This window comes from Vidua macroura, chromosome 21 (assembly GCF_024509145.1).
Source record: "Vidua macroura isolate BioBank_ID:100142 chromosome 21, ASM2450914v1, whole genome shotgun sequence".
Taxonomy (NCBI): Eukaryota; Metazoa; Chordata; class Aves; order Passeriformes; family Viduidae; genus Vidua; species Vidua macroura.
The window spans coordinates 4,122,556-4,135,428 of NC_071591.1; the positions used below are offsets into that span (position 1 = coordinate 4,122,556).

Genomic DNA, 12,873 nt, shown 5'->3' on the forward strand with positions numbered 1-12,873 from the left:
TGTTTTTTTTTTCTTCTCGAAATAAATGAATATTTAAAAGTTTGCTCAAAGCAGTTTAGTAATCCATACACAAGCCTCAGCATTCCCATTAAGGGCTAAGTATAATTCTTAAATATGAGCAACACAGGCAAGGGTCTAAGTTGTGCAAGTGACACATTGTGAATATGCTTTGGCCAAGTAATGTTTATGGAGAATTTTACATAGAAAATACCATAAACATCATCTTAGAGTTCAGTGACACAGAAAGTTGTTTGGATCCCTGCACTGGGATTAGTTCTACAGCATGGGCTAGTAAAATGAAAACAAAGCACAAAGTGAATTTAACTTGCCCTTACACAGAATGGGTTCAAAATAAGGAATCCCTGAAGCTTGGCTTTGCAAAGCTGCACTTGCCAGTGTAAAAAAATCATTAGCTAAAAATGACCCATGGAAGTGTATTACTGGGGTACAAAAAGAGAAAAATTAAGTGCCTTCCTTACTAATGCCAAACAGTACATTTGGCAGTTCATAACATAACTGATAATCACACAGGAGACATTAGGGAAGGAAATACTTCAAATTCAGGAAATTAAAATATCTCTGCTGATTGATCCTGATTTGTTGGGACTACTCAGCTGCTGGCACAACGGTGGATTTTAAAAGTGGTTACAAAACAGGAAATCACAGGAGCTGAGTTGTTTCATCCGTTCATACTCAGGAGCTCTGCAAAGGAAGCCTGGTTTGCATTCCCATGGGCTTTGCTTTCTGGACAAGACTGTTCAAATAGTTTACTTATGGTCATCATGATTTTGGTGTCTGTGGGCTTTACTTGGCTCTACTTTTTTTGCTTTTTTTTTTTTTTTTTTTTTTTTTCCAGTCCAGTTTTGGGCTGGCTGATCTTCCCTGTCTGCCAGATGCTATTCCTGGTTTCTGTGAAGCTGCCTCTGCTCGTTGTGCTCGATGCTCATCTGACTGAAAGCTCAAACTGCTGCTGCACCACCACCAGGGGAATTGAGGACTGCCAGGAAAACTTCTGCTGCCTCGGGGTGTTTATGATGTGGGGAGCAGGGTGGTGGTGACAGGGAACAGCCGCTGGCTCTTCTGAAATTACAGCTCAGGGGATGGGAGTGGCAGCGGGCGGCCCCACAGCTGCCCTGGGCTGTATCCCAGGGGTTGGACACCTGTGACCAATGTTAAAAAGGCCCTGTGGGTTCAGGACTGGGCGAGACCAGGGTTGTTGGAGCTGTTTAAAAGCTGCTGCTGAGAGGTTTGGACACTGCTAGGAGGCGGCCGCTAGAGGCCCTGCCAAGCCCATCCCTTCGCTCCGCATCAGCTTCCGCGGCAGCTCTGGGATGCTGAGTTTGCTCTCCCTGGAATCGACCCTTCTGGTTCCCTCCAGAGCCCACCACCATTCCTGACACTTCATCTTAACCCCTCGGGGTCTGAGCTGTGTCCTGTCCTGTCCTGAGGCTGGAATCACATACTGAACACAGAGAATGGTTTCTCACAGAATTGTTTGGGTTGGAAGGAACCTTTAAAGCTCATCCAGTCCAACCCCCTGCAGTGAGTGGGGACACCTTCAGCTACATCAGGTTCCTCAGTTTGACAAAAGCCTGATTTGACCCTTAGCTGAATCAAGGGGAGCACAGAAATAATTCATACAGATGCCAGGATTCTGTTGATATCATCTATTACCAGCCCATGTGTCTATTTCAGCCTTTGAACAAAAAAGCAGCATTTATTTCCTGGACTAACTGACAGATCTGTAGGAAAGTCAGGCTGGTGCCCTGCCTGGTTTCTCAGTGTGTATCTTGCAGTTTTATGCTCACTGAGGCTAAAGTAAAACTTTATTGCACTTTTGTGTTTGGCATTTACATCCTGTTTATGTAAATTCTTCAAACAGCTTGATTTGTAGTTGAGGAAAACAATTCTTGCTGTATCTTTTTGTCTTTTGAAGTGTCCATCCACTCTAGAAGAGGAAAACTTGTATGGAAATTAAGTAATTTGTCTGGATGTTTTTGTGAGACTTAACTTTGCAGTTTTCCAACAGATTCTGGTCTTGTCATTATCAAACCTCAGACTGCAAGTTTTATGCACTCATTTTTCTGCTTGGGTCTTAAAATTTTGGCTGCATGACACTGACTGAAAGGATAGGGCTAGGCTAGAAATTATTATTAAGATTTAGGAACTGTTTCATGCATGCATGAATCTTATTATTAAAATTTGGGAACTTTTTTGTGTGTATCACCTTGGTCAAGTGCAAAATGACAACTGCACTGGAGTTTTGAGCAGCAGTGGTGGACTGGCTTTGTCAGGACTGTTCTGACAAAAACCATTTGTGCTGTGCTCATCCCTGGAAACTGAAAGTGAGCTACAAACTGGTGAATAATTTTGGTCTCCTCATAGCCTGCATGTTCAAATTTAAACCATAGGACAGGGCCAAGAAGGTTGGAAATAAGATCTGGGAATAGCATCTCTTGTGTCCCCAGCACTTGTCATCATTCAGTCTTAGCAGCTTGTCCTGGAAACATTTCCAAGAGAGCAACTGTCACTGGAACCATGGAACACAACGGGGCAGCTGCCACAACTTGGATTTTTCAGCCTGAAGCTGCCTCTGCACCAGGGATCTCAAGTGAAGCCAGAGAGGGTGACAGTGACATTCCACTGGCTGTGGCCCCAGTAGTGCCCAGGAGTCTCTCTGTGACCCTCTGTTACCATTTTGAGTTCACCAAGGTTCAGTTCAGTTGGATCAAATCTCCCTAAAAATAGGGCTCTACTCCAGACTGGGTGGGTGCATTGCAGTGCAAGTGGATAGGGCAAAGGAAAAAAGTGCAAATCAGCATGGGGTTATGTGAGGAATAAAAATGCTCCTGGAAATACTTTTCATTCAATTTGAGCTGTCATTCTTTCCCGTGCCCCCTTCTCTATTAATTCTTCCTTCTGTTTTTAGCTGCTTGTTACCAAAACCTGGTGATTTTTAAGGCAAAAGCTTTCTCACAGCAAACTGAGCCTGGTATGCAAGGGGAAATTGTTTGTTCAGGAGTGTCGTCCAGCAGGAGGTAATTTGCCTGTGGGAGGGGACAAGAGCAGTCATGGGGAGGACACTTATTTAGGAAAGGCTGTAGGGTCTGAGGCATGCTGACCTCATGCTCCATATTTTGAGCCCCAGGGCCATCGTGGGCCTGCCCCTTAGGTGGGACATGTGGCCTAATGTAATGCTAACCTTGCCTTGAAGCAGGGAAAGCACAGGCAGCTTAATCTGCAATTTGAACAGGAACCATCTGAGCATGATGCTCCCATGGATCACATGGACTGGAAATGGCTTTTATTTTGTGGAAGTCTGAGGAGCACAGGGGTGTTTTGTTTGGCTGTTGTCAGTACACACCAACTAAGGACAAAATGAACTCTGCTCTCTTTTACATCTCCAGCTCTGAGAGCACAGGAGTCAACAGGGGTAAGGGGAGATGTTCTGTGGTGTGAGGAGCTGCAGGAGGCTGCAGCAGAGCACAGCTGAAGGACACTGGCCTCTGTAGCCAGTGGCAGGTATGGGAAACCTCCTTAGTGTCCTGTAAGCAGGGATTCTGTGCTCCAGCTAACCAAACTATTTCTGTGGGGGTCAGGGAGTTTTAGAGACAAGTCTAAATGTCAAAGACGTGTCTGAATCTGTAATGCCAGGCCTTTGCTGCTCTGCAACCCATCCCTCAGACAGGCAGCTTCTTCACCCCCTGGTTGTGGCAGGGAGGGGATGTTCCTCAGAAAAAAAGGCTGAGAAAATGTAAAATCCTGTTTCAAATGACTTGTCCAAGATTCATGTCTGAGAGATTAGAACCTGGTGAATCCTGACTGATCCCTGCTCCCACTGCAGCGCTGGCCCCAAGGACCAGCTGTAGCAGCAGCTGCTTCTGTGGGGATGTGAGGAGCAGAGTGGCAATACCAGCAAGGGAGAGTGAATGCATGGGTCCCGGGCTGGCTGCAGAAAGTGGGCTCAGCATGGATCTCTAGTGTTCATTGCACTGTGTTTAATCAGCAGGTGCTTAAAGGTGGTGAGCAGATGATGCTGGAGCTTTGATCCTTTAATAGGGGTGTTTGCCTGGTGGCCTCCAGGGAGCTTTTTGTTGTGGACGTTGATTTGCAGCCAGGAATTTCTGGAAATCTTTTTCCTGCAATTGTACAGTATTTTTGTTACTGTTGGAGGTCTGAGCTGCAGGTGCTGTTTGGGAAGGGGGTATCTCCTTCTTGCATGTGGCACACTGACGACTCACAATATACAGCACGTGCCTCTTGGAGTGGGTGATCCATTCCCTCATGCTGTCTATAACGATGGGGAGGACGCTCACCACCCCTCCATAGCGATGCCTTGCTTCTTCCAAGCTCAGGTAGTTCACAACACCGTGGGGGTAGCTGTGGGACAGAGGGAAACAATTGGCAGAGGAGTCCCAGCACTGCAACCCTGGGAGCCACCCTCAGAGCCCAAGGGAGAGCAGCGGTGCACAGGCAGCCAGTGCCCAAAAACGGAAAAGCACGGATAGAAATGTACATGGATAGGGGAGTCCTGCCAAAAACCACCCTGGCACAGATCTGGAGTCTTGGAGAGGACTCACAGACACTTGCCCTGCAGAAATGAGCTCAGTGCAGAGGAGCAGCAGGAGGAAGGAGCAGGGAAGCTGCCTGAGCACTGCACGGACCTTGGGGCGCTCACCTGCCCTGCCACGGCCCAGAGAAAGGATGGACAAACAAAGCAGCACTCTTTTTCTGGAGGGACACTGGCAGTATTCCCAAGGAAGCTGGGCAGCGCCTTGTACCCTCAGCACAGCCAGGAAGGGGCTGTGACACAACTGCTGGAGAAGCCAGGGGGGAATGTGCAGTGCCAGCCCCAGCAGCGACAGCCAAATGCCAGGAGCTGAGCTCAGCTGGGCTCAGCTGGGGAGGCACCTACGTGGCTCGAAGGGCACTGAGGTCGTTGCTGTCGTTAAGGAGCACTTTGCACTTCTCCAAGAGGCCGTTGGTGACGCTGTCCCCAGGATGCACCGTTTCCATCCTGTGGCACAGGCAGCGGAGGTCGTTGCAGATGGAGATGAACATGTTGAGGATGCGCCTGTCCGTGGAGTTGTAGCAGTGGTGGTCCTTGTAGCACTGCACCTGCACAGGGGGAAATACCAGTGCTTCTAAAAACGGCAGAATGGGAACGTCTCAGTGGCATGAAACGGCTCAGTGCAAGGTCTGTCACAATCCTCTGCAAGGCAATGAGCAAAGCCCTTCTGTTAGGGAGGGGCAGCCCTTGGAAAAGACAACCAGCTCATTGTGTGTCCTAATCCTGACAGCAGCCTGGCTTTCACTCTGCCTTTGGCATCCATCTGGGTTTTGGGCCCGAGCTCTGCTCTCTCAAATCCACAATTCTGATCTTATTTAGATTTTTCTTCCCCCCTCTGTCTCCAGGTGGTCTAAATTCTACTTTTCAGTACACCATGCTATAAAAATTCCAAGACAATTCACTTAGCAGCCCAGCAAACCCCTTGCCCACGTGGGACTCTCAGCCCTCAATCCATCATCCTCCCTGTGTAACACAGCCATTATTTTTAATAAGCACTATAGAAAGATACAGCAGCACCAATACCAGGGGGAAGAGGCAGGCATGCTGCTTCCTACAAGCTGAGGATTACAGATTGCACGTGTGGCTGGGGAAGGAGGCTTGGTTTGATTGTTTTCTTGTAGCCTGTGTTTCTGGCAGTGCTCAGCTAAAGCAGAAAGTGCTGCTCAGCCACGAGGTTCCTTCAGAGACAACGGGAGGCCCCCACACAGGTGCCTCTCTCCCCACCCCTTCAGTGACACACGAACCTTCCTGGGGACTTTTTGTCCACCTTGCCTTCAATAAAACCATTCCTCCAGGCCTGAAGTGGCCCCAGGAGCCACCCGGTGCTGTCCCTGGGGGTGTCACGGGCAGGGAGCTCTTTGTGCTGAGGGATTTGTACCTGGACAATGGATGACACGGGTCTGATTAAATCGTGGGCTTCCTCCCGGCTGCGCTCCAGAGCTCTGATAAACGTGAACTGCTGCTGCTGGAAGAGCTTGTATTTCTCCTCGATCTTTCTCAGGGTGTCCACCACCTCATTCATGTTTACTTATTGCTGGGTCTGGGGTATAAAGGAGAGAAAGGAAGCTGCTTTTTAGAAAGGATGCAATTCTACATCTTGCCTGAGCTGGAATTGTGTACGTTAGTGGAAAACTTATATTAAAAAAAAAAAAAAAAAAGTTAAAAGGGGAGATCTGTTGTGTGGAAGCCCGGCAGTCCCGGGGCCCCGGGCAGTAAGTCAGTGCGTTGGTGATGCTGCTGCACAAAGAGCCGAGAGCTGACAATGTGATGTCATAAACCCTGCCGGGGCTGCCGCAGAGGCAACGCGGCCATGCCTCAACCGCGCGGCTGCGGCGGGGCCGGGGCGTCGCTCAGGGCTGTGGAACCATCGCCGCAGCGCCTTCCGAACTCTGCCGGGAACTGGGGCCGGCCGGGCACGCAGCGCCCGGTGCCGGGGCGAGCCCGCCCCTCCTCACGGAGCGGAAAGATCCGAAGCTCCCGCAGCCCGGCCCGCCTGAGCCCCCGGCCCGATCGCGCGGCTGGGCCCCCGCGCTGCGGGCGGGTGTCGCCGCCCCGCTCCCGCCCGGGCGAGCCCTGCGGCTCCTACCGGCCGGTGTTCGGGCGGCAGCGGTGCGGCAGCTCCCCGGGAGGGGCCGGGCGGCGGCCGGGCCGGGCGGGACGAGCGGGCGGACAGCGCGGGCCGCGGGCCCTCGGCCCCGCCGTTGCCGCGGCAACCGCGCCGCCGTCTCCCTGGCAACCGTCGCAGCTCGATGACGTTGCCCCATTCCCGTTGCAGTAAACGAGGCGGCGGCCGCGCCCCCGCGTGGCGCGTGGCCGTTCTCCGTCGCGCGGTGATGACGCCTCCTTAGCAACGCGTCGCGTTGCTAGGGGCGGCCATGGCGGAGGCGGACGCGGAGGACGCGGCCCGGCCGTGGCCGACGCCCGCGGGCGTCTACGCGGAGGAGCGGGGGCTCTTCCAGCTCCTGCAGGTGAACGGGGACCCCCCCCCCCCGGCCCCTCCGCGGCGCGGGCGGGACGGGGGAGGCGGGGAGGGGCACCGGGGCGGGCTCGTGTGCAAGGTGATGGGCCGTGCGCTCTCCCAGTGAATTATTTCAATCGGCCGTTGCCGCGGCCCGTGCGTGTAATTTGATTTGCGGAAGAAAGTTGCAGCCCACGGAAGAAAGGAGTCGGTGGAAGGCGAGGCAGGATGAGGAGAGGCGGAAGGGGGGGACAGGGATAAGTTGGGCGCGGGAGGGAAGCGGGGAAGGTTTTGCCGTGGGTGTCACCGCCCGTTGCTCGCCCCCCGCTTAAAGCCCTTCCCCCTGCCGTCCTGTTGTGCCTCTTCGCCCAGGTGTCCAAAATAAAGCGAGAAAAGTGCCCTTGCGGCGTCGTTGTGATTTCGGTTCCTGGAAGGGCTGGTTCTCCTGCTTTGGGGAAGGGTGGGCTTTGTTCTGAAGTTCGGGAAAAGCCCTTGAGTCGAGCGTGGGGAGGTTTGTGTGACTGGCTAAATGTTCTGGTGCTGTTCTGATAGGAGAACGTGCTGGAGAGCCTTCCCTGTGTGCTGCTCTTAACTCTGTTAAAAGTCGGTTTTACTTGCTCAGAGCTCGCTCAAATGTGCACACGTGTTTATTTATTTTTTTTTTTTTTGCTATCATTTTTTCCCCTCCGTTTATTATGAGTAGTGTGGCATAATATTTGTGTTTTGTTTTGCTTTGTTTTTTTAAATGAAGTACTGTGTTTTGCAAGCCATGCGGCATTGAATGCAGCTGCAGGGACTCATATTACATAAAATGTTTGTGGGATTTACTCAGGGTGGTATTTTTGTGCTTTAGTTGTGTTGGAGCAAAATAATGGCACAAACACAGCTCGAAATTGTTGTGCTAAAACATTTACTACATGAGACCCAAAATATAACCCTCCCCCAGAGATTAACAGAACAACTCATGTGAAATTAAACTGAGTTTAGCAGAATTGGATAAATAAAAGGGATTGGGCAAGAAACAGTTCCAGTGTCAATCACTGTCAGCCTGAACATTTTTGAATTATAATAAACCCAGATTTTCTTTGATTTGTTATTTATAAAGGTGTTGGTAAGTGGAATGCAGAGACCAGATTTGGTTTAAATAAATGTTGCTGGAGAGTAATAATGTTTAAAGATTTAAATAAAATTTAATTTTTAAATGAACTTCCAACAAAAATACAAATTTCATCTTTTATGCTCTGTGTTACCCAGACCTTGAGGCATCAGAACTTGCACGATCACCAATTTATAAACAAAATTGAGTGTTTTAATTATTCTAATGAAGTAGAAAAGGAAAATAGGCCTCTCTAATAAGAGACAATCCGTTGGTGAGGATATAAAATTTTATGGACTAGATGGATTTTATGGAATTTACTTGCCAATATAAAAGTGTTACGACTGCTGTTTAGAAATGTCTCTTCCAGCCTGAGCATTTCTGCAGCCTGTCTAAATTAGAGCATTAGTTCTGTTTGATGTTTAGTTTTAATTACAGGACTCGTGGCTGGGCTGAAATGTCTTCCTAGGAAATGTCTGGATTTCTCAGGGTTGTTCTTTTTTCTGCCTGTAAAGCCCAAATCCTCCCTGAAACCAGTGCAAGATCCCCACTGCTATGGGTGGGAGCTGAGCCAAGGCCCTGTATAACCTCAAGGGTTCAACATGAAAATGGGCTCCAAAACAGACATTCAAGGCAAGGCTTTAAGCCTTTTTTTGCTTTTATTTTTCCTTTCCTCCTCCCCACTCCTTTTCATGCAGGAGCCAAGGCTGGTACAGGTGTGAAACGTGTGATTTCTGTGGGTTATGTTTTCCACAGCTCTTGCCCGTTCTGCGCTCCTCTGGGCTAGGCAGAAACTTGTGGGAATGTCCTAGAGAAGGCTCATCTTGCCCTGCAGAGACAGAAATTCAAGTTAACTCTGGTTTTCAAACTCATTGTATGGTTTTTATGTCTGCCTCAACCATTTTCGACCCCAGGCTGCTTGAGCCAAACCTTTCTGGTATCCATATGTGCCATAAATAAGCTGAAGCAAATAGGTTGGGTTTTTTTTACTGGCAGTTTTCTGACCATCATCAGTTTTTCAGCATCTAAAATAGGTTCTGAAGTCTCAATTTTGCCTGTGAAAGAAAATAAATAAGCATTTAGAAGCTGTTTAGGATCCTCATTGTAACATTGCTGTAAAAATGCAAGATATCACGACTGCAGAGCTGCGTTAAATTTTCCTCTGACTTTGTCCTATTTATTTCCAGAACATGCTTGAAGAGCTATTAATTCATCAGCCTGATGATCCCATCGAGTTCATGATAAACCACTTAAAGCAAAACAACGATGATGGTAAGTGAAAATGGAGACACCAGAAATAGTTCAGTTCCTGATTTGTAAACAGCTGTTGGGAGCTGTGCTGCCGTTGGCAGGGGATGGATCAAACTTTTCAGGCTGAGTCTTGGGGAGGGGGGGAACAAAAAAAAAAAGAAAGAGTGAGCATTTTGGAATAGTTATAGACAAGATGCTTTTAATTTCTTTTTTTAGTGGGTAATCTAATAAGAAATGCACTTTAACAGTTATAACAATGAAACCCTCTAAGGGAATAACAAAGAGTTCTGGTGTATCAATTATTAATGCCTTCTGTGCCCCATCTGATATTTCCTGTTGTCTTTAAGCTCGCTAATTACTCCTTTTGTCAGGTGTAAATTTGGGTTCCTATTCTACCTGGGCTGGCAGATTCTCTGCTTTTTGATTAGTTTGTTACTCACTGCTGTTAATGAGTTCCACAGCTCAGTGGCATCTCAGCTGAAGGAACAGCGAGTGTGTCTGCTCCTCTGTGGAACAAAACCTGGTAAATTGAATGGGAAGTCTCTATTCTGCACAATAAAAGCATGTACTCTCAATCAAATTATTTGATTTACAAACTGCTCACCCTTAGGCAGATTATATTTGGATATGCACAACTGAAGTGTAATTTTTGTTCTGCGTGAGCTGTCAGGGAGAGCTGGTGTCATGGAGCTTTGATGTTTCTTTAAAACCAGAGTAAACCATTATGAAAGTTCCGCTGCAGCATCAATGAAATCATCACTGGAGGTGCTGTGAGCTCTTAGTGGTGCTGATCAGATGGATGTTGATTGAAATGCTGCTAAATACGTTAAAGAAAAAAAAAAATCAAATCCTGCAAATTGTGCCCAGCCTTTTCTGGTGCAGTCAGCATGAATAATCAATCTGGTTTGTAGACCCATGGAAAATATGTGGAAGAATTTCCTGCAGTTTGATAGAATGCTGATTAAATTTCTTCACATTGGGCTAACATTTGTCCTGAAACCCCACAGTATTATTTTAACAGAATTAGGCAGGTTTCCATCTCATGACTTCAGTACTTAGAGGCTAAAGACAGAACTACAGCAGTTGTTTGTCAAATTACAGAATTACAGCGGTTGTTTGAAAATGCTGTCAGCTTTGGGTCTGGAAACCCCTGTTAAGGAAGGAGAGGAACTCCAATTAAAATTAAAGCCTAAATGTTGTTTTAAGAATAAATTATATGGAAAATAATGTAACAGAAATGTGTAGCAGAGTTGATTTTACTTTTTGATCATGGTGGAAGGTGCTGACTATTTAGAAGAAAAAAAAACCTTATTAGAGCCATCAGTAAAGTGATGAATTTTCATGATCTTGCCTTGCCTAGACAGTTTTAGCCCTAGAGAAAATTTCAAACAGAGATGTGTGGAAAAGAAGCATTGCATCTATCCCAGGTGTGAAGTTAGAAAACCTTTTTAATTAATAATAGGATCTAAAGTACTTTTAAAAACATAAACAAATCTAATGGTGATTATAACTTGAAACTGCCTCGAAAATCTTGTATGTCAAATGTGTGGCAAAGTGTTTGTGCTTAGGGCTCTGTGCTATTGTTCTTTCATGTGTTCCTTCTAAAAACCTTCAAGGGCCACATGAAGACTGATAATTCTTTCATATTCAAAGATGTAAGTTTTCTACATGGTATGTTTGTGCTAGTGAAAAAGGCTTTCAGAGTCCGAGTGGCATTTCTGTGAGTTCCTCCTCTACACTCAAACCTCTGAAGGAGTGTAAAAAAGTTCTTCCTGAATGTTCAGTATGTACCCTGTGCTTCTCCTCTTTGACAAAGGATTTCTCTTACAGATTAAGCAAATTTTGCTGTATTAATATTAATCATAGAATCTTTTGGATTTAAGTGAAACTCTGAGTCCAGCTGTTCTTTTTTGTTATTCCAGGATTCATTTTGTCATTGCTAAAATAATTTTTGAGTGTTAAAACTTGCTTTACTTGGATGCGTAAATCCTGTAGCATCTCATCAAGACTAAATACAGAATTAAATATGATTTGTTACCAAAGAAAAAGGCATTTCCCAGAATTTCCTGCCTTCATTTAGCTGCTGCTTTGGACCTGCAGTATTAAGTAGTGACTATTTGTTGGTTGGAGGGGTTAAACATTACACCCAGTGGTGTCCTGGCTGTGCCCCCGTGTCATATGTTTGGGGAGAACGCTTTAGAGGAGTCCTACAAGTGTGCAAATGAGTAAATCAGTGAATTACACTGCCCCATCTGCTGCCAGCCACTAAGCAGAGAGCAAACCAGATTTAGTACAAAGTGAGCATTTACAGTAGCCCTGGGCAATATTAAAGCATGAGATGGTGTATATAATGGTATGTTTCGTTTTTTATCAAACGTTTGTCCAAGAAAGCTGTGTATTAAAGCTTCAATACCTAAGGGCTTTCTTGTGAATTTTAAATCATGCTCCTAGTTAAACCTCAAAAGGATCTGTGGATGGAAAGGTTTTTTGATTTTCTTTGAAGTGGTTTGAAGAAGTTGATTAGTGTTGGCACCCAAGCACTCTTTTATGACGCTGTTTATAAATAATTCCTAAGTACCGGGCTGGAGTTTCAAGGTGTTAGATTTAAAAAAAAAAAAAAAACTAGGATTTAATCACATTACATTTGAAAGAAATTAGGTGATAAAAACAGCTGATGTATCCTTTTAAAGTATTTTTCTACATTGTGTACTAGTTCTGTTGCACTTGCAAGAACCAATAAGGGGGGAGTTGTTCTTAAACCTTCCAAGTCAGATAACTTTGTAAAGATGAATCTGTAATTTGGGTTTCATGTATGTTTAAAAATTGCACCTGCCCAATAACTGTTAAGTGCATGGAAGGCCTCATGAAAATACATTTCACATCCTTGCCTGTCTGTTCCCATCAGACACGATCTCCCTTGGTTATGGAGAGCTCGGGAGGTTTGTGGGTGAGTGGATCCCCCCTCTGCTCTGACCTACGTTACTCCCAGTAAATACTAACCAGTCCCTCCTGCACAGACTCTGATTTGGGGCTTTTTTTTTCCCCTGTATAGGGGGAAAAAAACATCAAAGCTGTTAATATAAAATGACAGTTCAAGGGATTGCAGCCCAAGGTGGATTAATGGAAAAAGTTCCAAATACTTTCCTAAGAGCGACTCCATTTTCTCCTGTTTGTCTTGCCTCTAATTCTTTCCCAAGGAAGCTCAGGGCAGTGATGCCTATTGTGTTGTGTGTGTGCACTGGATTAAGAATTCCTCAGAACTGGGGTGCATTTTTTGCACCTTGCCCCCTCAGGGAAAGGAGAGGGATGTGCAGCAGAGAAACACAAAAAACAGAAATGAGGAAAATTACTTTAAATGGCGATTAGAAAAATTGAAGGCACCTGTCAAAAAGCATAGTGAGGGGAGTCCTTAATTCTGCAGTATCTAAATCTTCTCTGAACCCTGATTCAACCTATTTAGGTGAAACTAAAATCTGAGATATGTTTTCATCACAAAAT

At 46.4% G+C, this 12,873-nt stretch overlaps 2 protein-coding genes across 6 annotated transcripts in view; one reads left to right on the forward strand and one right to left on the reverse strand.

Moving 5' to 3' along the window:
- Positions 1–3,868: 3,868 nt before the first annotated feature.
- On the reverse strand, positions 3,869–6,748 carry SPACA9 (sperm acrosome associated 9). Of its 4 annotated transcripts, none has more exons than XM_053996220.1 (5): positions 6,657–6,748; positions 5,949–6,110; positions 4,916–5,118; positions 4,258–4,380; positions 3,869–4,139 (listed from the first exon to the last, which is right to left on the reverse strand). In XM_053996220.1, the coding sequence occupies exons 2-5, from the start codon at positions 6,090–6,092 to the stop codon at positions 3,965–3,967; spliced, it is 645 nt and encodes a 214-aa protein (XP_053852195.1). In that variant the 5' UTR covers positions 6,093–6,110; positions 6,657–6,748; the 3' UTR covers positions 3,869–3,964. The 4 variants fall into 4 exon arrangements, with proteins under 4 accessions (XP_053852195.1, XP_053852196.1, XP_053852192.1 ...); XM_053996221.1 differs by having other exon boundaries at positions 3,979–4,139; positions 4,242–4,380; positions 6,657–6,746; XM_053996217.1 differs by having other exon boundaries at positions 3,979–4,380; positions 6,657–6,747.
- Positions 6,749–6,849: 101 nt separating this feature from the next.
- AK8 (adenylate kinase 8) overlaps positions 6,850–12,873 on the forward strand; it is a 66,403-nt gene continuing 60,379 nt past the window's right edge. For both annotated transcript variants that reach the window (XM_053996207.1, XM_053996208.1), the window contains exons 1-2: positions 6,850–7,038; positions 9,312–9,396. In XM_053996207.1, the coding sequence (XP_053852182.1) occupies positions 6,946–7,038; positions 9,312–9,396 (178 nt within the window). In that variant the 5' untranslated portion in view covers positions 6,850–6,945. The remainder of the gene's footprint in view (positions 7,039–9,311; positions 9,397–12,873) is intronic.

Excerpts from the sequence above, each read along its gene's own strand:
- SPACA9 (XM_053996217.1), bottom strand. The coding sequence starts at position 6,092 with ATGAATGAGGTGGTGGACACCCTGAGAAAGATCGAGGAGAAATACAAG. Across the intron at positions 5,119-5,948 it reads CCGTGTCATCCATTGTCCAG|GTGCAGTGCTACAAGGACCA; the intron begins GTACAAATCCCT and ends CCCCCTGTGCAG. Across the intron at positions 4,381-4,915 it reads CTCAGTGCCCTTCGAGCCAC|CTACCCCCACGGTGTTGTGA; the intron begins GTAGGTGCCTCC and ends TCTGTCCCACAG.